Source organism: Ascochyta rabiei, chromosome 20 (assembly GCF_004011695.2).
Source record: "Ascochyta rabiei chromosome 20, complete sequence".
In the NCBI taxonomy this organism is placed as follows: Eukaryota; Fungi; Ascomycota; class Dothideomycetes; order Pleosporales; family Didymellaceae; genus Ascochyta; species Ascochyta rabiei.
Window position 1 is genome coordinate 381624 of NC_082424.1, and position 21859 is coordinate 403482.

The 21859-nt window shown below is 52.8% G+C and overlaps 9 protein-coding genes across 9 annotated transcripts, besides 4 other annotated features; 5 read left to right on the top strand and 4 right to left on the bottom strand.

Annotated features, from left to right (window-relative positions):
* Nucleotides 1-32: 32 nt before the first annotated feature.
* EKO05_0010588 (uncharacterized protein) lies at nt 33-4802 on the bottom strand (the record flags this gene model as incomplete). The annotated part of the gene is made up of 5 exons (XM_059637799.1): nt 33-79; nt 131-2442; nt 2491-4103; nt 4186-4358; nt 4406-4802. The coding sequence occupies 5 exons, from the start codon at nt 4800-4802 to the stop codon at nt 33-35; spliced, it is 4542 nt and encodes a 1513-aa protein (XP_059493782.1).
* A 107-nt stretch (nt 4803-4909) lies between these two features.
* Nucleotides 4910-4970: a tandem repeat.
* Nucleotides 4971-5025: 55 nt separating this feature from the next.
* Nucleotides 5026-5056: a tandem repeat.
* Nucleotides 5057-6112: 1056 nt separating this feature from the next.
* On the top strand, nt 6113-6659 carry EKO05_0010589 (uncharacterized protein; the record flags this gene model as incomplete). The annotated part of the gene is made up of 2 exons (XM_038943570.1): nt 6113-6338; nt 6391-6659. 2 exons carry the CDS (start codon nt 6113-6115, stop codon nt 6657-6659), a joined length of 495 nt encoding a protein of 164 aa, XP_038793545.1.
* A 577-nt stretch (nt 6660-7236) lies between these two features.
* On the top strand, nt 7237-8644 carry EKO05_0010590 (uncharacterized protein; the record flags this gene model as incomplete). The annotated part of the gene is made up of 2 exons (XM_038943529.1): nt 7237-8319; nt 8393-8644. 2 exons carry the CDS (start codon nt 7237-7239, stop codon nt 8642-8644), a joined length of 1335 nt encoding a protein of 444 aa, XP_038793546.1.
* A 646-nt stretch (nt 8645-9290) lies between these two features.
* EKO05_0010591 (Putative mitochondrial 2-oxoglutarate/malate carrier protein) lies at nt 9291-10359 on the bottom strand (the record flags this gene model as incomplete). The annotated part of the gene is made up of 2 exons (XM_038943564.2): nt 9291-9339; nt 9398-10359. 2 exons carry the CDS (start codon nt 10357-10359, stop codon nt 9291-9293), a joined length of 1011 nt encoding a protein of 336 aa, XP_038793547.2.
* An 841-nt stretch (nt 10360-11200) lies between these two features.
* Nucleotides 11201-11232: a tandem repeat.
* Nucleotides 11233-12402: 1170 nt separating this feature from the next.
* EKO05_0010592 (uncharacterized protein) lies at nt 12403-14175 on the bottom strand (the record flags this gene model as incomplete). The annotated part of the gene is made up of 1 exon (XM_038947264.1): nt 12403-14175. The coding sequence occupies one exon, from the start codon at nt 14173-14175 to the stop codon at nt 12403-12405; it is 1773 nt and encodes a 590-aa protein (XP_038793548.1).
* A 419-nt stretch (nt 14176-14594) lies between these two features.
* Nucleotides 14595-14945, top strand: EKO05_0010593 (uncharacterized protein; the record flags this gene model as incomplete). The annotated part of the gene is made up of 1 exon (XM_059637800.1): nt 14595-14945. One exon carries the CDS (start codon nt 14595-14597, stop codon nt 14943-14945), a length of 351 nt encoding a protein of 116 aa, XP_059493783.1.
* A 509-nt stretch (nt 14946-15454) lies between these two features.
* On the bottom strand, nt 15455-17217 carry EKO05_0010594 (uncharacterized protein; the record flags this gene model as incomplete). The annotated part of the gene is made up of 5 exons (XM_038943499.1): nt 15455-15507; nt 15557-16545; nt 16593-16681; nt 16732-16797; nt 17212-17217. The coding sequence occupies 5 exons, from the start codon at nt 17215-17217 to the stop codon at nt 15455-15457; spliced, it is 1203 nt and encodes a 400-aa protein (XP_038793549.1).
* Nucleotides 17218-17701: 484 nt separating this feature from the next.
* On the top strand, nt 17702-19290 carry EKO05_0010595 (uncharacterized protein; the record flags this gene model as incomplete). The annotated part of the gene is made up of 2 exons (XM_038943492.1): nt 17702-17778; nt 17865-19290. 2 exons carry the CDS (start codon nt 17702-17704, stop codon nt 19288-19290), a joined length of 1503 nt encoding a protein of 500 aa, XP_038793550.1.
* Nucleotides 18156-18201: a tandem repeat.
* A 439-nt stretch (nt 19291-19729) lies between the features above and the next one.
* Nucleotides 19730-21679, top strand: EKO05_0010596 (uncharacterized protein; the record flags this gene model as incomplete). Its single annotated transcript, XM_038943610.1, has 2 exons — nt 19730-20791; nt 20840-21679. The coding sequence occupies 2 exons, from the start codon at nt 19730-19732 to the stop codon at nt 21677-21679; spliced, it is 1902 nt and encodes a 633-aa protein (XP_038793551.1).
* Between the last annotated feature and the right edge of the window lie 180 nt (nt 21680-21859).

The window sequence follows — 21859 nt, forward strand, 5'->3', positions numbered from 1 at the left end:
TCCTATTCGACTGCTGCGATCTACAGAAGTTCTTAATGTCGATCGAGCTCCTGTCCGAAACGATCCGCATACTTGTTGGCTGTTGCAATATCAGTACATACAAGATGATCAATTAAAAGAATCAACATACTCTTACTTCGCGTGTTGCGAGTGGACGAGAGCCGAGGAGCACTAGACTGAGAACCGGCATTGGACGACGATCGGTTACTCGAGTGGCGGCCTGTGGCATTAGACGGACTGGGGTTGACATCAGGGTGAGAGGTTGTACTGGTTGGTGCTGGCGTGAAGGGCGCATCACTTTTCGATATCGGTGAAGGACGATGGCCGATGGGCTGAGCGAAAACGCGGGTTCTCTTGGAGGGAGCACCCTGCTCAATGTCGCTGGCAGATTTTCGTTTCTGGCCAGCATCGGCTCCGCTGGGCTGTGTGCCAGCATACACTGAAACAAGCTGGGCGTGATCACGTTTGGGACCTACATTGTTCAGACTTCGGTGGGGATGCACATACGCCAGATTTTGAGCAAGATCGTCAGCGTGCACACGCTGTCGCGGTGCGTCGTGCACGGGCAAAGGCGCCATACGAGATGCTGTATTCGCTCGAGACTTGGGCCGGTCTTGCGATGTTGACGACGGAGGGTCTGAAGTAATTTCTTGTCCCGAACGTTCCGGTGTACATATAGTATTCTTTGGAGATGGCAAGTAACCAGATGAGTCACGCCGTCTTCCAGGATCGGATCGGAGATCCAGAAGCATTTCAGACAAGTCTTCTGAAGGCATCGTTGACAGGTCTGACCCAGTCTTCTCGCGGTTTTTACCACCACTAACAGAAACCTGTGATTCAATCACTGCGAATTGTGCAGTAGATCCTTGCGCGAGCTCAATCTCTTGGGTCTCGGGAACCATCTGGGCACCAGCATCCGTCAGCGGCAGATTGTTTTCCTGCTCGTGAAATGTGATTTGAGGCCCGAATCGATTATCATACTCTTCTTCAAAGAAGCCCGTTTGGTGCTGCGAGCCTTCGCGACGGTTGTGGAGGAGATTGTATCTATCAATGATAGGCCGACGTTCGTCAGTGTCAGGCCGCCGGCTACTTGATGGTACCACTGTCACCGAGTTGGTCTGTCGATCGACCTTCTTTCGAGTTTTTCCGGATTGGGGCTGCTGTAATGCGTTCGATGTTGCATTGTGTGCAAGGGATGGTTGTGAGTTCGGAACGAGGACTTTGATTGCTGTTTTAGCCTTCCACTCGTTGACTTGACGCTGTAGCTCATCAATCTCTGCATTGGCTTTCTGCTGCTGAACCTCAAGCTCTTTCCGGGTTCGTTCTGATTCAGACCCCAGTTGTTCGAACCTTGCACTGGTCTCTTGCTTATGACATTCGAGCTGTTGCTTATGGGCAGCTTCCATAAGTCGCACCTTCGCATGAGAGTCTTTGCGATCATCTTCGGACGCAGCAAGGCGAGATCGTAAGTCTTCGATTCGCGTAACACAATCCTGCTTGATCTGTTGTAGTTCCATCGCGTGGTTGCGCTGTGCTTTTTGCAGTTGCTCGTCACTGGCATTTTTAGCATCCTGCAGGTCGCCAAGTTGTTGCCGCAAGTCGGAACATTTTGTATTCGAGCCAGCCCCAGCATCGATTGACTTGCGCAAACTCGTGCGAACCTCCCTGAGTGTACCGGTAAGTACCTCTCTGTCTGCTTCAAGAACCCGGAACCTCTCTTCTGTAGAGCGAAGTGAGGCCTGAGTTGTTTCATGCTCTTTCTCCAGGTGATCCCCCTCCTGGCGGAGTGTGTCAGCTATAGACTTGTAGTGAGAGACATCGATGCTCAGCTGATCGTAATCAGACTGTACAGACTCCAGCATGGCTTTCGAGCTAGTGAGGTCTTCTTGGAGAGTGTCGTTTGCGCGGTTTCCGGCTTGAAGCTGGGTCTTCATCTGTTGTATCTGTTTCTCATGGCTATTGCAATGGGCCAAGGCTTGTGATCTGTACTCGAAAAACTCCCGCTCGCGCCCCAGGTATAGGCGTTCAGCCTGCTTGATTGTGTCGTTCGCAAGTAGCAAATCGCTCTTAGTCCGGTTGCATTCGCCCTGAAGCTGTTCTATTTCAAGCCGTGCCTGCGCTTGATGCTCTTGGAGAGTAGCTTGCAATTCATTCCTTTGCGTCTCCAATTGCACACTGTGTGACTTGAGGGCCGCCTCTGATTGTGTAAGTAAGTTGACCTGCGCCTCCGTCTGTTGATGAGTCTGTTTCAAGGTATCAAGTTCTGACTTGATCAACCCAGTTGCATGAGGAGCCGGATGGCATTCCACTATCGCCTGCCCACGCCGCAAGATTTCTGCTAGTAATCCCTGGACCTGGTCGCGCACGCATTGTCGGATGCTTTCTACAAAACGCGGTTCGCTCGCAAAAGTCTCAGCCAGCTGTTCAAATCCTGCATCTGTCCTATTGGGATGTCAGTATGATGTCAAAATGGCAGGTTTTAGCACTCACCGCTCGTAAATGAAACGCAACATGCCTTCAGCCTTCCGTGCCTCGTCAACAGTCAGAAAGGAAATTGACTTGAGTTTCTGCAGGATATGCAAGCAATCCATGACGCCGCTTTGGTTGCGATCCTCGGACGCAAGACAAGCCAATTTCGCATCCATGCTGCTCAGCTTATCAGTGAAGGCAACGGTGCTTTCGCTCAGCTGACGCTGTATACTCTGAAGAGACGGCACAAGCTGTTTTTCGATTTCGGTGCTCCTGGCCTTCTCGGCCTCGTACGTGCTTGTGAGCTCGGTGAGGTGCTCCTCAAGATCGGTGATCCTCGATATTGCGGCTTCATGCTGCACATAAGTCTCGTTGAGAGTCTTTGTCATCTTAGTCTGACTTTTTCTGAACGAGTCGACCGCTTGGTCGAATGCACGTTGCAGGTCAGCCTTTTCTCTCACTGTTTCAGCAATTGTATCTTGCAAAGCCTGGCTGTTTCGTTTTTGAGAGACCACCACCAGTCTTTGACATCTTTCGTGGTCGTCTTGAAGGCCTGAAACATATTTCTGGAGCGTCTTCGCCTTTTCAGTCAAACGAGCAAGGCTTTCCTTCTGTATCTTCTGTTGCAAGCTCAGCTCATTATTAGCAGTCTGCTGCTCCCATAGTTCCTTTTCAAGCTGCCTCTTCTCTTGCTTCAAAGTGTTCAATGTAAACGACATCTGATCCTCCATTCGGCTCTGGTCGACAAGGCAAGCCGTTCGGAAACTGTCCAGTGCAATTTCTAAAGCCGTGGTCTTGGCAGTTGTTTGGGAATTACTACCAGCTAAGGACGGCCTCGAGTAAGAGTTGTGTAAAGGTCGAACCTTCTTATGAGGCTTGGTCACCCGAATTGGCCCCATGCGGCTCGAGGGCTCGTGTAAGCCAGTATGCACGTCTTGCAAACACGAGAATGATGCTTGTGCTTGGTCCAGTTCAGTCGTCAAGCTGTATGGCGAGATCTGTTGATTCGCACCGCTGGGTTTTCCGCTTGATGTAGGTCCTAGGACCTGACGCAGTGTCGAATTTGTTCCTGGATGCTGCGTCATGGGTTTGCCTACAAAGGATAAACCACCTTGAATACCTGCATCACCATCTTGATTCTGTTGCATCTTTAAAGAAAAGGCATGGCCCTCGTATAAGGCGTTAGACGATGGGACTTCTGAAAAGGTGGAGCGGCCTGCAATATTGGTCGGCTCCGGTAATTTCGGTCCGGAGAAGACACTCTGCTGAGTTGCTCCAATTGAGCTGGTATGTGCGGAGTCTTTTACTTGGTGCTGGACGGAAGTAGAGGCGTTGTCCATAGTAAAGCGCCGCAACCTCTTTTCAGCTATGAGCAATGACTGCGCCTTAGTATCACTTGGCCCATCTGTCGGCACACGCACGCCACTATCCTGAGGCTTGACAGCCCAGTCTCCAACATCTTGGATGGGGCCGCCGGCCTCTACTTTGTGTTCGAGTGACGTGGGGTTTTTGGACGATTCGGCGATGGGATTTGGGTATGACACAAGCAACCCAGAGACGAGCGTCTTCCTGCCTTTTCTCGCTTTTCTTCCATTACGGGTAGCCTTCGCAATGGAGACAGGCTTTGAGGGAGGCTGCGAAATACTGTCCGTTACCCAAGGCTTGAATCCGCTGTATTGAATATTAGTGCTGCAGTTCGGGTGATCGCAAAGTCACATGCCTGGTATGCCCGGTATCTCCGATTTCAACGAGAGTTGGGATTGTGTGTGATGGTTTCGGGATTTGGTCTTGAACGAGCGGGGCCTCTTCCTTCTCGGAAGCTACGATAGCAGCATCCTCTTCAATTGCAGGCGGTGGGGAAGTAGATACTGTACAAGTAACATTGAAACCTGTAAATTTATCAATACAAGCGCAACAAATCTATGCATGTTCGTACCTGGCTTGTGTGGTCCACTGTTATCGTGTTCGATAGAGAGCACAGCGGCGTCAGGGTGGGTAGAGGGCTGCAAGGCCGGTGCGTTCTGCTGTGGAGGCGTCTTGTTCAGAGCTCGCTTGATGGGTTCAAAGCTAAACGCAGGTTCTACGATGGTTGCTGAGCTGGGCTTGTCCACACCGAAAGTCTGTGGAAGGAGAATATGATGTGAAGACCGCTTAACCTGATTGCACGCCAAGAAGTCGGCATCATCAGGCAAGATGTCAATCGAGTCAGGTTGGGAGGCCTCCAGTTGCGTTTCGGGAACTTCAAAATCGCTGTCGGGGACTTGCTGTACATGTCTGAGTCCTGATGGCCTGTGGTTCGTCGCATACTGCTTCCCCTTTGAGAGCTCAGCCATTGCGAAGGCAAGGTTCGGCGATTGTATAGTTATCAACAACAAAAGCAACGTGGACAAGGCAGCCCAGAAACGGTAATTTACGGACAAAACGCACGACCAGAGACAACGAAGGATGTGCGGTCACAGGTGAGTAGGGTGAGGGGTGAGTGGTGAGAGAGGTAAAGCGTGGCGAGGAAATTTGCAACTATGCTCTTTCCTGCTTGAAGGTGAGCAAGTCGCAGACCATTGACATTGACATCGACATCGACATTGACTTCAAGACATACCCAACCGCAAACTTTTTCCTGTTGCCTGCTGCAAATGCACTGGAAGATAAATAACATCAACGTTATTCGACCATGAAGTGCTCAGGAAGATTACAGCAAGGCCAGTAATTTTGTGTCAACCGCAGCATTTATGAGTGAATATGCTTGTAAAAGTCGATCTTCCATCTCTTCTCCACGAATCCAACGCGTTGACATTCGTGTAAATCTATCAATCCTCTCAATCATCATCGACGTGCGGGAGAGGCTATGAGGTCTTGCCACACTCGGAGACCTGACGAGATGTATTTCTGGCATCTCTTACCCCTTCTTGCCAACCTCTGCTAACACCTTGCCTGGCAGCAAGCTTCCCATCTGAGTCTCTGATGCTCCAAGTAACGTCTGCGAGCTCCTCGTGGGCTCTACTGCTCCTGGGGCGTTCCTGCGTTTGTTGCTGCATGTTGCAATTACCGACATCTCATCCTCGACTTGAATTACCGCCTACGAAGGCCTTCAATACGGTCGCCCGCTTCTTACCTGCTGTCACATGCCCATAGCGGTTGATGTTGCGGTGTTGTCTCTTCGAAGGCAACTGAAACACGAACTGTGCACGGCATGCACAAGCACCGGCGCTTGCACAAGGCACCAAGCCAATCACATCTTGCAACCCCCCTGTCGAGCTGCAAGGTGATCTCCCATCAACATGGTACGCGCCGACATGTACAACGCTTTCACCAATCCGCTTCGCCTCTTCCCCCAAGACATGGCATTTCGACGCCGATGGCCCTATAATAAGTTTACCGCATAAGAAAATCGCCGGCTACGACCTTGGTACCTTGGAAATCGCACCATGTTAGGCGCCTGCAATGCTCTCACAGCGGCGTGTTAGCCTGGAAATAGCTTCTGCCAACGAGGGCGCGAATATAGAGATGGACACCCTGCCTGACCTGTTGGGCAGTGTCCCGTCCTGATTGAGTTGATCTCGCAATCTTCACGCGACCCTCGCACCACCTGTTCAACGCCCGTCTGCGTCCCGATCCTTCCTTGAACCACCGCACTTCAGTCAACATGGTCCAGACTCTCTTCCTCTCGCTGCTGCTTCCTCTCGTTGCCCTTGCTCAGGACTCGAGCTCAGGGAGCGATCTGCCTCCCGCAGGATACAACGGCGGTTCAGACAACCCTCAGGATGCAGACGATGCTGGCGCAGCAGGTTCATCAAGGGGTGCTTTTGAGCTGTCGTCTGGCGGACTGATAGCTATCATCGTGGTGGCCGTGATTGTGGTCATCGGTGGCAGTACGTTCCTTTGAAGACGTAGCCTGATGGCATCATACTGATTCTCGTGCAGTTGGCTCAGCAACACTATGGTGGCTTGCAAAGAAGCGCCAGTGGGACGTCCGACAATCTATTCGCCGTGCCTCTCGTCGTATCACCGGGCGCTCGACAGTCAATGTCAGCAAGCAGAATCGTCAGAACCGCCGTGCCAGTATCCGCCTTGCGTCGCCGCCACCTGGTAAGAACGCAAGGGCTAGGCAGGAGCGCGATCTTGAGAAGGGGCTGCCCATGTCGACGAAGGAAGGCCGAACGGTTACGACGATATCGAGCACCATCAGATAAGAGAAGGCTGTGCTTTACAAGCAATACGCTGGCGGTACACGGCACTGCCTTTCAAGCCAGAAACACAAGGTCAGCCAGTACGGATGTCGAGCCACGCTCCATCCACACGTCTCAAAAAAAGACTATCTGTCGGCTCATTTCGAGGCATCGCGTTTCCTGAGTGCGGGCCACGCGAAGAAAACGGGTGTACGATAAGGAGGGAGAGCCGGAGTGCACGAGGGTTGCTCTCGAGTGCCGCTGAGATCTATGTTTGTTTTTTTGGGTCCTTTATCCTTTAGCAGTTATGATATCCACGCCTTGCCAAGATCATTGTGGCGTTTCCGCAATATACCACCGAAGTTCCTACATAGACCACACCTATAACCTTACCAGTTTGAGAATGTCAATTCCAAAAAAAAAACCCCGCTCGACACCTTGCGCAGGTACACACGATGAGTGCTCTGTCAGGACCGACTTTGTTGACACAGACATGTGATCTGGCGATGACGCGCTAAGGATTCGACGCGTCTCACTTCACGCCGTTTCCCTCCGGAACCTCTCCGCACATACAACCACAAACAGCACAATTAAAAAAAAAATGTCGTCACGTAGTCGTAATCCGCGTGCTGGAACCGCTCCAAGCAACAGCCGGCATTCGATCGCCGCAACGCCTATTCGAGCTACTCAAGATGCGCTGCCACCTTACAAAAAGCCGTCGCACCCTCTGGACAGCGAGGCCCAACGCGCATTACGAGAGTTGAACGGCCGTACCCTCGGAGAGGTCAAGAAGCACAATACTGCTGCTGTGACCACGATCAGAAGCACGGCAGAGAACGTCAACGACATGCTGAGCGAGCATCAACGGTACTTCGAGGCACGCAGCAAGAAGTGGGATGCTGGCAAGAAACTGGACGAGAGGGCAGACGAGGAGGCCACCATGGCAGATCTTCAGCTGAAAGTCGACAAGGTCACAGCGGAATTGGAGGAGAGTATGCGTGCTGTGATCGACTCCAGCGTCGCAGCACAGCGGATCGAGGACGCACTCGAATGGCTCCGGCAGAACGCGCCTAAGCAGCTCGAGGAAGAGTACGAAACACAGACGACACAGCGCCAGACCCAACGAAGACAGACGCAGAGGACAGAAGAGGGCAGCGATGCAGACTCCGATGCAGAAATTCAGATGACCGAGGGCCCAACGCCTGGCCCAACACCTCTTGACGGCTCTCGCGTGGTGCTCACCGGCTCGGTGGAGATGTTCACAGACCGTATGGAGCGCAAGAAGAACGATTACACTTCTCTTTCCCTTACCGCACGGTACGCCAAGCACAACGAGTACCGTGACTTCAAGCGAGTCGTACATGATGCTCGATACGGAGATGATGGGCCAGTGCTCGGGCATGAAGACACGTGGTTCACGGAGTCTGGGGAGCCACAGTTGGGCGTTACACAGACTCGTGGAGGTGCCTTTGACGACGATGACGACGATATCGTCATGGACAAGGCGACTATCAGTACCAAGTGTCCGATCACATTCCAGCAGTTCAAGGAGCCATACACAAGTAACAAGTGCCCGCACACGTTCGAGAAGAACGCTATACTCGACATGATCCGCCGTAGCGGCTCGAACTTCGGAAGGGGAGGGGCTAGATCTGTAGCCTGCCCCATACCCGGGTGCGATCAGGTATGTTGTTTTTGACACCTCCAAAATACACCCAATTGTGCCATACAAGAGCGCTGCTAACTCTGCCGCACAGCATCTCTCCGCCGAAGACCTACGCTCCGACCCCATCCTCGTCAGGAAGATCAGGCGCATGCAGCGCGCCGAGCTGGAGGAGAGTCAGCTGGACTCAGATGCCGAGGATGACGATGAAGTGCAAGCTCCAGCGAGCTCGCAGATGAGCGGGCACGGCAACTCGAGAATGCAGGTCCCTTCCTCACAACGGCCGCCTCAGAGCTCTATCATTGAAGATCTAGGGGATCCTAGCGACGAGGAAGACGACGAGTAGGAAGCGGAAGACCGAGATGGTGCAAAGGTACGGCAGGAGCATACGAATAGAGATACCCAGGACTATGACATGGCGTTTCAAGGTTCCCAGCATATCTCTGAGTTGCCTGTGTGATCTTGAAAGCGAGACTGACGCACAAACATTTCGCCTTCAGCGAATAGCCCGAGGCCGACTTTCCATCAGAGCTCGAAAGACACCTAGCCTAGCGTTAACTCTTACGCTACTATTCAAGTCAGCGGTCATGGGCCTCCACGAAACCATCTGGCTCCCCTTGACACCACGCAGCGCCTCACGTGCACACGATCGGAAGGAACCCGGCACCGGCTCCGTTAGGCCGATGAGAAGCCCTGCATACTGTTGAAATCCGCGAAGATCCTTTGTACCGCGTCGGCGTCACACAATCACAGACACGAGGGGGAAGATGGCTCGTTGAAGTGTGTTTCATTACGTACATGCGCATGCATGCCTGCGAGTGGGATCCCGAATATCTCGCCCTTGTATACGACACCAAACGCCTGGGTAAGATCCTTCTGCGTTTGCAGATGTGGAAAGGTATAGGTCTGGACCTCATCACCTCTTCTCTCGACTCGTCGTTGCCCTTCACATTGCTTTGTTTCGTCTTGTTTGATCAGTTCCACGTCTTCGTTTACTTGGTGATGAAGCCAAGATAGTCGGCGACGATGAGTGTTACCATGCTGTTCACTGTTAGCCACTGCTCGGTCTATGAGGTCTTCAGGAAAAGGCTAAACTTACGCGTGCGGCGCGATGCGGACGTAGTATGTTCCGAACCCGCGGTAGAATCGCAGAAGGCCTTCTTCCTTTGCAACCTTGCGGAAGCAGTCGAACATGCCCTTGTAAGGTAGTGTGCCGTCGGGTGCGCGGGTCTGCTTCTGAAGTCTTGTCTTCATGAAGTCGAATGGCAATGAAAGGAAGGATGCGAAGAACCCGGCAACGGCAGAGGCGGTCAGCGTTTGGCTGCGAGACGAGAGGCTGGTGCTCTTGAGTTGCTGTTTGGCTTCTGAGAAGAAGGCGAGTTGTCCGAAGTTAAGTGCCATGGCGCGGACAACTGTTGGGTAGCAGCCCGCCCACAGACGCAGAACGCCTTCGTTCTTGGAGATCCTGGTCAGCGCGTCGATGACTGAGGTGTAGTTTGCCCTCTGCGCCGCGGGTTTCATGCCGTCGGACTGCATACGGATGAGCGCAAGATCTGCTGGGTTTCCAACAACAGCAGCGAGGCCACCAGCTGTCAGTCCAGCGCCAGCGCGTTCCTTAAAGCCGACTGTTGTGCCGTTCTCCTTTGCTCGCACGGATAGACGCTTCATGAATGTGTCGAAGAAGCCGAGGCGAGCGGTGGTGTAGACAGCTTGTCTGAGCAGGCCTGCACTGAGGCCAGTATACAAATCCAAAACCTTCCCTGAAGCGACGATGTCCTTGAGTACACCAATAGGTGTAGGCTTAGGACCTGTCTTTACACCCTCGCCTGCAAGCTGCAGCCGTACTTTGACCATGTCGACGGGCTGTATAACACTCGTTGCTGTCATGCCTGCAAGACCGCCATTTATGAAGGGCAGGGCTGCGCGCATCAAAGGTGTGTGGAGAAGGTCGGCTGTCGCCTTCTTTGGGTTCTCTGCCGCTTTCGACATTGTCTCAGATGCGTCCTTGAGGATAGTTTCGGAGCCTTGCTTTGCATTCTCGAGGGCGCGGGAGGCGGGCATTTTGAGGGTTTGAGTAGAGGCTGTGGTGGACATGTTAGTGTCGGTCACCAACACCCAGTCGTGAATGTGCGAGTGACAAATGGCAGGCAATTGACAAAAGGATGACAGATAAGCAGATGCAAGAGTATGTGCTGGGCAGATGTGAATCGCCAGAGTCCAACGAAGAGATGCAGGATATTCAACACCGGAAAATGCCAGTAGGTTATATCCACCATCACCGGAGATCTCGAATCTTGCACAACATGTCCCGGATCAGTTTCCGCTACTCCATAGTCTCATGCAGAGCCTCACGGCGCCTGACGAGGCAGTGTTGCGGTCGTCGCGGTCGTAATGTAACGGCCGCGGCCGTGGAAGCTAACCGGCTACATCATACGGCGGAGCGCAGAATCTAGGTGCCGGACTGCAAAGTGCGTGTACGCGCTTCCACGTGCGGCACGTCCCATCTCTTGTCCGATACTACCCGCGAAACATCGCAATGCGCAGCACAGCAGGTGTTGAGAGAAGTTGCGTACCTATGCAGTTCGCTGTGCGGAGAGCTGGAGCCGCGCTAGGAATGGAGGTGTGGGGCGCGATAACAAGCGGTTAGACTGGATGAATGTATGCACTCCAACGTCTTGGACGAAGAAGCAGTCAATCAACAATGATGAACGCGAGAAAAGTAACGGATGGAGCTGTCACGAAAGAGATGTCAGGAGAAACGGAATGTTCGTCCTGACACGCGTTGTATGATCCAACCAAGCGATGCCTCGATGAGGGGTCTTGCTGCTCTTGAAATGCGGGGAAAGCTGGCGCGCTGAGGTACCAGGAGGTACGCAACGCAATCAGCGCGGTACAACCAGTAGAGCTTGAGCTTGAGCTTGAGCTTGAGCTTGACCGTGGATTGGCGGCCGTTACCCAATCGGACGAAGTTTGCTGAATCTTTTGCTGACTATCCTGTCAATCCAGTTGCCGAAACGTGATGGACTCCTGGCTTGTGACAGGATGTGCTGTCGTGTGTCACTGGGCATCTCGACCTCTCAAAGGCAGCCCTTTGCTTGGAATCGGACATTGGGACTGTTCGGTAACATGGAGCTGAATATTCGTGTGATTGTCAGGCACATGACTAACCTGGCTGTTGGCTGTGGTGCATGCGGATGCGGTTTAGCCAGTGAGGTTCAGCAAGAGTGACGTATGCCCGCCTGATCAGGTCGGCTTGATGCTCAACACCAGTGAAGCCAAGGTCTCATCACCATGACAGAATATGCCAATATTCTCATCCGAGAATCTGACAGTTATCTTCACTCTTACGTGAGATTGGACAAGAGTCCAGAAGTGCGCACATCGTTGTTGATTATGACCCCAGTCATTCTCACGATCTTTGTTGGCCAGCCGCAGATCTACTGCTCTACATCTCATCATCGAGCATTAACAACATAACGTTTAATCGACAATGTACCTCGGCTCAAGGTGCACTGATCTCATTGCAATTTCATCCACGCTTCGGCCACGATGATTGCGTCTCCGTCGGCCACACGAGGTTGTTCCTGAATGACGTGCATGTCGTCCTCAACCCTCATTCGCCGGGGCTTCACGAACATATTCAAAGGATCAATCGGGATAATGCGCACGTTGAGGCGGTGTCGATGCTGATGCGCGGTCGATGTCTGCCACGCGATAAGAGGGAGTGTACCCGCCCGCGGCCGGGATGTGCTCACCGACCACAACAACACTTGATCAAATGAAACCTGGGAGAGAACAAGACTGGATTTTTAGTTCGGCATTGGAGCGGTTTCCGAGACTATAGTTGTCGAGACTGTAGTAGCTGAAACCAAAGTTGCCCATTTGGGACGAGAGAACCATGTTCACGCTCTCGACGTTCAGAGTCAAACAACTAAGTACCTTAGTGGATGCAAGAAAGCAACAACATTGCGTGAGGTCGTTGTCGCTTTGTGTCCATGCTGGTCTACCATTTCCCTTGTCACAAGAGACCCAATCACAGCAGAACATCGAAACCGTGGAGGAGCTGTGTAATAAATCGGCGGCTTCAAAGTTTTACACAACGTATTAAATCACTCGAGACTTTCGCAATTCTCGCCATTTCCCATACCCTTCCCTGACATCTCTCGCCAAACCAAAAGTCTCACCGCACTGCTCTTTTCCTCCTTCCTCTCCCTCAAGTAAACCGTCTTTCCCCCAGCCACTAATCCTACCCACACCTTTCTTCCACTTCACCCAGACTCTGATGACCCATCTGCCGCTCACAAGCACCAACCCGCCGACTCCGATGATAAACGGCACCAGCTGCCCGACACCCGTCCACAAACCACTCAATCCATTCACTCTGTTCCATCGCAATGTGAGCTCGAGTTGGACGATGACAATGACATGTATGGCCAGATCCAAGACTGTATAGTACCACCCAAGCCAGACTTTCTTCGGTGTCTCGGGCGCCGCAAGCATTAGAGACGAAGCTATTGACACTGACGCCCAGTGTGGCAAATCCGCGTGGCTGGCACATTTGTATGTCACTGCGGCGTACAGTTGGAATGGTCTGTTTAGTGGATCGAGTAGTCGAGATTGGCGGAGGTGCGAGTAGATGATGAAGGCTTGTGGTGGGAAGCGAAGCGTGAGAAAGAGCGCCCAAGTGTGTAGATGACAGCGGAACCATGATGGTGGGTTGTTGATGCCGCCTGAAATACGATGCTTCGACGGAGAGAAGATCGAACGTAAGACGACTAAGAGCGGAGGAGGCTTGCCGTCCTCGCTTTTGTGGTATGGACTTGCTGATATGCAGTGCTTGATGTACAACTCGCTCTCGTATACTTCTTGTAATATGGACGGCTCCGTCAGATTTCTGTTGAAATGATTTTCCGCATACGAACGTGTGGATTTCGCAGAGCCGCTCTCATCCGCTGAGTTGCGTGGTGACGATGCGTAGTCGTTCGTCGAGTTCCCGCCCGAGGAGCCCTCTCGTCGAATAACCAAAGTAGCTTCGCGATCGAAGCCGAAATGAGACTTCGTGGGTGAGCAATGCAGACAGGAAGACCTGGAGCATGCGTTACCGGTATCTACGTCTGTGCATAAGCAGATTTGCTCGACCTCCCTGTCTTCTTTTTCTTCCATAACGACTGCATCCACGGCCTCTTGGAATGCTGACTGCTCATACCGCTTAACAGCTTCAACGAACTTCTCCCTTGAATTGCTGATCTTCCACATCGTCCAGGGCCTCAGAAACTCTACGCTTGCCCAGTACACCGTACAGCACAGCACAAACAAGCTCATCGCCATCATGACCTTCCGCGCCCACCCAAACATACCTGTCCTGACCACATACATCATAACATACGTCCCACAGGGTGTCTCTTTCATCCTTCCGATCCCAACCCACCAGAACCATACATGCAATACAACATTCGCTAAGTTGACAATCTCGCAAACACCTCTCCTCAGCAGACTTCCTCTACTGAAAATCCCCTTGCTGTAACTCGATTTGGCCCTGACACCCATGATACAACTCCAAGCCAAGATCTGCAAAATTACAAAGCCTTCCACTGCATAAACATCTTGCGGGCTTGTGGCGTATATAAGCGCAACGATCAGCAGCGCGACGCTGAAAATGCTGACGGAGTCGCGCAAGACTTGCGCTTCGGAGAAGAGGAAGTAGTTCGCGAACCAAACAGCAAGAATCTGCGCGTAGATACCAATCCGGATCCCAATGCCATAGATATCGTTGTTGCCCGTGAATCCACATTGAGTTTCATCAGCAGAGCGTGGGGAAATGGTGGCGATGTGGGCGAGGGCGTGGGGCGGAGATTGAGATGGTGGGAGGAGGTACATGCTGGGAAACGAGGTTACCGAAAAGATGGCAATCTTCAACACCGAAGGCGAACATTCTGCGCATTCTGCCGATATATATTTCCATGATTTTCGTAGGCGTCCATGGTGTAACGCTGCGCCGCATCCTGCATAAAGTTGCTGGCCGTAAGCGCTTAGATGCGCGCGTATCAGGAGCCTCAGGTGGTTTTGTCGCCGCCACAATCAGCATGCGCTTGCATACGTCCACCCTCAAGAATGCAATAACAGCATGCACACCAATACACACAACGCAGATTGCTGTTAGAGCGCGCTTGCGAGGTTTGACAGCGGCAAGACTTTGAGTATGAATGACCGTTGGAATATGATAAAAGATCAACAAATGCTTAATTCACGCTGATAATCCACGCCGTAGCTATGATTTAGTCCAGCCCTGGTAGGCTATGGTATTTGCAGTTGTGCGCCCCAGTATGATATCCTCCGAAACTCCAGCCAAAGTAGCATGTTTTTGTTCGAAACTTCGCAATTTCTCAAAGAGACATGTCGCGTCGTCGTCGTTATACCGTCAGTGTTGGTTGTTCCGGCAGCCTATTGCAGATTCACATGACGGTGCACGGGATGCAGCAGCACGAGCAGTCGTCGGTCGAGAGGCAGCTGCACTTGCCGGGCTGAGGCTTGACGACAGAGCCGGCAGTCGAGGAGATGGTGGAAGCAGGCATTTTTGCAAAATGTGCAGAGAAAGTTTCGAATTTGATCGTGAAGCAACTTATGAGTGTATGCGAAGAGTAGGGTGAGGCGATTCCAAGGGGTGATGGAGGTAGGTACGCGAATTGAAGTACTGCTGCAACAATGTCAGTCGCCTCTCACAACGCCACGTTCTAGAGGTAACAATACCAGCTTTGCGCAAAGTGTAGATAAGACGTAGGTTATGGGAAAGAAAGCAAAGGTTGCCGCAAGGGGAGAGTGATTTATGATTGCGTAGGGACCGTTCTCGAGCCCTGCTTATGCCCGACAGCGCTAACCTGGGATAGCTTGGGTGAATTGCAAATGACGTCTCATTTCAGGGCGGTGCAAGCGCCTGTGGCGCAAACGCCGCAACTTCGGCAGCACTTTCGCATCTGGAGCGAGAAAAGGCATCATGTTATTTTACAACCACCAAAATTTTGCATAGAGGAATTAGTACTTAGTGTTGAAGTTGCTCTGATCCACCCTAATCGTGCAGTACTGAAGGTCCGTAGCTTTGAGGATGCCTCTGACATAGGTAAAGTGAACAATGTTGACTGTTCCTGCAATTCTGCAAGAATCATACATCTCGCCAGTTCGGCTCCTTTTTTTCAGCCCATGGCGTTGTAACAGCTACACGCATTATCAGTACGATGTGTAAGAGACGCTCAAGGGAACTTACCGTTGCTATCCCCAAACGGATCGTCATCATCTTCTGGTTCACTATCCGGTTCAGCTCGTCGCTTGCTTGCTGGAGGAGCAGGAGCAGCAGGAGGCATAGGGATGCTCATTGGCCTGGGTGGCTTCGCAGGAGGAGCCTCTTCCTGCATCTCCAAGCTGGCCAGTTTAGCCTGAGTAATGTCGGACTCTTCCTCACTGTCACTGTCATCATCGTCTATGCTCTTGTCCATGATTTCAAAAGCCATGAGCCCTTTCACAAGCTCATCGTTCGCATTCAGCAGACCACCGATGTACTGCTCAGACTCAACAAGATGGATGTAGCGCAAAATCTGGCGGCGGAGCTGCTTGCAGGTCTCGAAACGCCTCATGACCTCTGGATTTTCGCTGACTCGCTGCTGTTCTCGGTTGATGAGCTGCAATCCGTTCAACAGATTTGCGCTAGCGACATTGGCCGATGCCATTGTTTCGAGCATCTGACCCTTTTCTCTCTCGAGATTGAACTTCTGCCCTTTCGGAGTCTTCTTATCCTTCTTGCTTCTACTGAACAACGAAGAGCCGCCGGAGGATGTGGTGGAACCTAGTGCCACGGGTCTACTTGATGACGAAGATGTGTGTGGAGGATCAGGTCTCCGAGGCTGAGGGGCAGGTTGCGGCGAGTGTTCTTCACGTTCGCGAGCTGCTTCTGCATCTTGCTCGCGGATAATTCGTGATTGCTGCGGCTGAGGTCGGCTTTTGCGAGGAAGTTCCTTGTGCAGGGCTGCAATGCGCTCTAGACCAGGTGTTCCTTTGTATGCGACTGCCCACTGCCGGAAGAGAACGTTCACTCGCTTGCGAACGTCAACATCGACCGCCTCGTCACGCGCTAAGATGCGTAAACGTTCCAAAAGGGGCTCGTCGGCGAAAGCTTTCTGGAACCTGGAACCTGCGTTTTGAATCAAAGCGTCGAGTATGACCAACGCACGAATCTGACGATGCGCATCTCCATACTTTCTGGTATGTTGTTAGTTTATGTTGCGTACAGAATCTTGTTGACGTACAGCTTCTTCCGTAAAGCTCGAGCTGCCTCTGTAGGACCGGTTGACTGGATACGGATGACTTCGATGAGGTCGACGACGCCACCGATGCCCTGCAATCGTCAGTTCCTCAACCGGGGTATTTTTGAGTTGACTGGCTTACATTCTCTTCGTATTGTTCACTTGTCAACCGATCTACCTGGACCGTGACAGCCGAGAAAGGTTTCGCCTATCATCGATCCACGACTTTAGTACTTTGCGACAGTGTTTGAAGAAACAGAGCGGACAAGGATTCTCGAAGATGGGTAGGTCTGCATAGGTATCGGGCGTCTTGTGATGATGGAATGGTTTGCGAGCAGGTTTGGACCCAGGTAGATCCCAAATAGCAACGCTCTGACAATATGAAGGCGACACCCGAAAGTCGCAAGTTGATTTTGAATCCACCGAGGTCACGCGACAGAGTGCTTTGCCCTCCAGAAGTGGCTCGCAACCAAGGCTAAGGAACCCAGAGTCCATAACAAAGAAATCGATACTGATGAAAGCTGGGTAGGAAATACGGAGTGCGAGTTTTGGTTCGTGTGTGGTTGCAACACAGGGTCCAAAGAGACACTTTATACAGCCGCGCATTTGAGAGTTGACTTACCGGCATATCGAAGGGACGTTGGCTCGAGGCTCTACCCACCAACACCAGCTATATTTGGATGCCGAAGCTGTATGTGAATCGTCTAAAACGAGCAGTGCTGTTTCGTTTGACCAAAGGGGGTTCTGCCGTAGGAAAGAAGACGGGCTGATTTCAGATGTCTGATTCAGGGCCAACGCTGAGGGATGGCCGCTGGGCACCGGTGTTACAGAAGGCAAAAATAGCGCCACGCTCGATACCGAAGGCGTTCGGCTGTATCAACAGGAACTGCACAGCTTCTGGACGGTGTACAGGTGGTGTAGAGCAAAGGTGAATGTGTGATCGCATGCAGCCTGTCCAGTGATGCAGTGAGTGGAGCTGCCTTGATCTGAAGCTCCGAGATACCCCGCGCTAGTGGTGGGGGTTGTTTTGTTCAGGCGACACAGCCTCACGCGTCGGGTATACATTCCTCTCGCCCAACATTGATCAGCATTTCACCCTCCGCTAGTCGACGATGGAAGTCACAGATGCGACGGATGTGTTGTACCATGGCTGGGACCTAGAGGTGATGAGAGACGCTGGTGATGTCGCGTGAGAAGCCCAAACCACGCGTCCGCTCATCAATCTCCAACGCCAATTGCTCCTGCCTTGACTATGCACTGACACCTAACGTACAGAAGCTGTGCACAAATCTCGTCGTCTATAGGCTTCACTGCTATCAACCAGGGTCACCTGCAACGCGTGTCAATTCCACAATCAGCGACAATTGCTCAACCACAGCAGGATCAGGAAGTGCGCACTACAAGCGGGTCAAATCAACGTAGGAACCCGACGGTAGCATCATACCTCGGTTTAGGTGATTTGGCAGAGCCCACGCATCTGGCAGCATACGCCCTAAACTCGAGTGGTCACCTTCCACAGCCCTTACGAAAGCGTCGAGCGCAGCAAGACGGTGAAAAGACTCATGCAAGAAAGAGGACAAACACAGACGGCAGAAAAGCGCCAAGACAGAAGCGTGTTTCTGAGAGCCTTTGCGTGATCGAACACTCAACGCAGTCCATTACTTACAAGCTGGACGGATCTACTGAAAACAACCTGTCTACGCCTGGTTCCATAGCCATTCTTGAAGCAACCACCCCAGCAATTGAGCCATCCCAGACAGCTCGTCAAGGGCAACTCTTTGACAGCATCACCGTGAATACTAGCCATGCTCCACCAGACGAAACATCATGTGTGCTTCCTATTGTCTCGACAGACGAGGATGTTGAGTTTGATCAGCTATGCTTCGATTTCGAAACCAGTCATCACCCTACCGACAACTCAGCACACCCACTGTCCAAGTCAAAACCAACTCAGCGTGCGAACCTACGACTCAATAACGACAACGACTTCGATGATGATGATCTCATGGACGACGACCTTATCGACTTTACGATGAATGCTGTCGTCGATTCGAGCAGCCTAGAGTTGCAGTCGGATTCATCTACCAAGATTGACATCGTGAATGAACGTGTCTTGGAGACACAGACCTCTGGCACGTCTGCAGATGATACTGCTGTTCTCCACGAAGAAGTTGTTAGCTCACAGAGAAAGTTTGTATCACCGGTCACCCTGACAACTCGACTGCTTGCAGCAGCGAGCAATGGTGCTCGCAAGCCGATGGTCAGGCCAGCTTTCCCTGCTGCAGTTCGTGATCGCTCGCCTATCATCGGGTTGTCGTCGGAAACTGTGCTAAAGACATGTTTCCGTGTCGGCGAAGCCATCAACCAAAGCTGTCAAGCAAACAAGAATGGCAACAACATCCTCATCGAACTGTATACAAGGGTGCTCCATTCTGAACGAGATGATTTACAGCAACGGTTCACCTTCTGCGACCTATTCCACGCCAAACCGCCATACATTCAAGGCGTCTATGCTGCTGCGATATGGAAGTCTGTTCAATTATTTGAGTACGACAGCGCACGTCTGTTGCAACAAGGCAGGATCTGCCGATGCATGGGTATGTTGAAGCGCGATGGAAAGAACTGGATCATGACCGTGTTGAATGTGTGGGAGGCGACTTGGGACGACGTCCAGTGGGTGAGAGGCATCGTTAGTTTGTAAAGATGATGATATCGACAAGGTTGTCAGGGGTCGATGTGATGTAGATGGCATGTCACACAATCTGTAAGCAATCTGAGCAACGGCATCTATCGAAGCTCGAAGTGTTAGAACTGTGTACCGTAGCTCGAGAAAGAGGCAACAATTCGTTTCAAGAACCGATATCAGGGTATAGCTTCCTCGACGCAGAGGATTCAGCGAGATCGCATTGATGGAGCACATGGAGTTCCGCTCATCCGTGATAGTTAGGAGCTGTGACCGTGACATAATCGCGCTTGCCACGTGAGATTGAGCTCCCGCCCCGCTTCATGCACCCCAACGTTCCCTCAAAGCCCGTGGTTCATCATGAAAGACAAGATTGCGAAACCTGCAGCCTCTTCGAAGTCCCCGGCGGATATGTTGACACCCAACGGCCACTTGCTCCATCTCAGCAGTCGACGCCATGCTGACCGATAGCATCCGACGCGAAGAAGGCGCGATGCGTGAGCCGCAGCCAATGCAAACACCACCAAAGCCCAAAACACGGTCTCTCTCTGACAGCACGCCGCAACTGGAACCCTCGCCCAAGTTTCGCGAGCCAACCAGGACGTCCAAGGATGACCACACGATTATCGCCAGCCCCAGTACTCCACGGCGCCCCGACTTTCTCTCGCGAGGCCTTTCACTGCAGATGCCCCTTCGGGAGTCGCCCATGCCCAGTCCTGCACACTTCGCCGCACGTGTGCCCCTGTCGCCGCAACTGGACGCCCACAACACCTACGCTTCCCCGGCGTCGCTGCTGCCTCGACGTTCACGAGGCGCCGAGTTCTCGAGGGCCTGCACCCACCTCCACCACTCGACGCTGCCTGACCAGTCATCGCCGGACTCGTCGCCAACGATCACGCAGAAGGGAATCAAGATCCCCTCGCGCAAGCCCCGCGCCAACTCGATCATAATGGACTCGCCCAACATCAACCTGCACGGTGCTTGGAGCATGGGCGGTAGAACTGCTCCCTCGAGCTCAGTGGGCAGCATCAACATGCTGGGGTCCGAGGACTCGAGTAGTTCCTCGGACGAGCTCGACCCCTTGGACCCTGACGACACCGATGATCCCATGATCATGACCCCGCAGGCTGCAAAGACAAGCAATGCCTATCATGGAGGTGCAGCCATCAACAACAGTCCTTTCGCGAGCACGTTCTCGCCCAGTGGCGTGCCCAACTTCATGAGCATACAGAGAGCAAGGCTGCGCAAAGGCCGAAGTCGGAAAAGCTCGAGCTCCGCTAGTGGTCACAGCTCGATGGCAAGCCCTGGCGGCGCTGCATCGCCGCCGAATAGCAAAGGTGAAGGCTACTTCTCCAGGGAAGCTGTGCTGCGCAGGGAAGGGTCTCGACGGGAGAGCCTTTCACTCTTCACAAATGACCTCCACATCTCTTCCGGTAACGACAGCGGCGACGAGGCTATCGCAATGCCTCAAACACCCGGCGTTATACGACGCGCAGTAACACGTAGGGGCAATCTGCTGGTAAGTCGCTCAGATTGGTAGTGTAGATAGCATGCTGACAGGCCCCAGCCGAAGTCTAGGCAGTTTGGTCGTATCAAGGCCGAGCTGTTCGACGAGTCGGCTCCTGTCGACAGCGAGACGCGGCGCGAAGCTGAGATCATTCGACAGGTGAGAGAAAGCGATACAGACCTGGAACGGCCGTCTGTTACAGCACAGTCGTCTCCCAGCCTCCTGCCCACGGTACCTGGCTTAGATGGCCCTTTGGAGGGAGTGCCCGAGGAAGAGAGTGAAGGCAGCATGAGCCTGGACGGTTCGACCACCAAGGGATTGTTTGGTGCATTTGGCTCCTTGAATACCGGCCGCAACTCTGTCGGCACGGAGTTTTGGAACCAACGCCTGGCGCAGACCCCACCACCACCATCCTCGTTCAACCGCGCAGAGTCATCGGCCATGAGCGAGGATATGAACATGGACTCGCCCATTATCTCTTCGAACAGCGGCAACGGCATGCCAGCGCCAGACCAGAGCGTCAACCTTGGCTGGACATCTCGGGCGTCGACACCGCAGTCGATGTGTCCACCGACCGCTGCCGAGGGGCTCAAGAAGTCGAATAAGCGTCGGCGCGACGACGACTTCGATGAGCATTCGCTGAAGCGACGTGCCGTGTCGCCTGGCCTGAGTGTACACAACAGCCCTGTCATCTCCCAGTCACCAAGCCAGCGTGATGGCAGTTTGTGGGGCACAACGACTAAAGCGAGTCGCGAGACATCAACCAGCGGACAATCCAATGGCGAGCGGTCGAACAGTGGAGGCAGCATGAGCATGACGCCCACGCTGGGCCCCAAGCGTGTCGGCCTGCAGGGCATGACGGACACCAGCGACGGGTTGATGAAAATGAGCATCGAGTAGGCTGCCGTGTCACTGGTTACCGTCATAGCGTTACTCCCTTTAGGCACTGTGGTTCAGCGCGGCGTTCAGGTTGGGATTTTCGTGTTTACATTTTGGAGAGCTGCACGTCTGCGCGCTTGTCACACAACAGATATACCCAGGGCTCTTGAATCAACTGGCATTGCATTATCTTGATGTGAT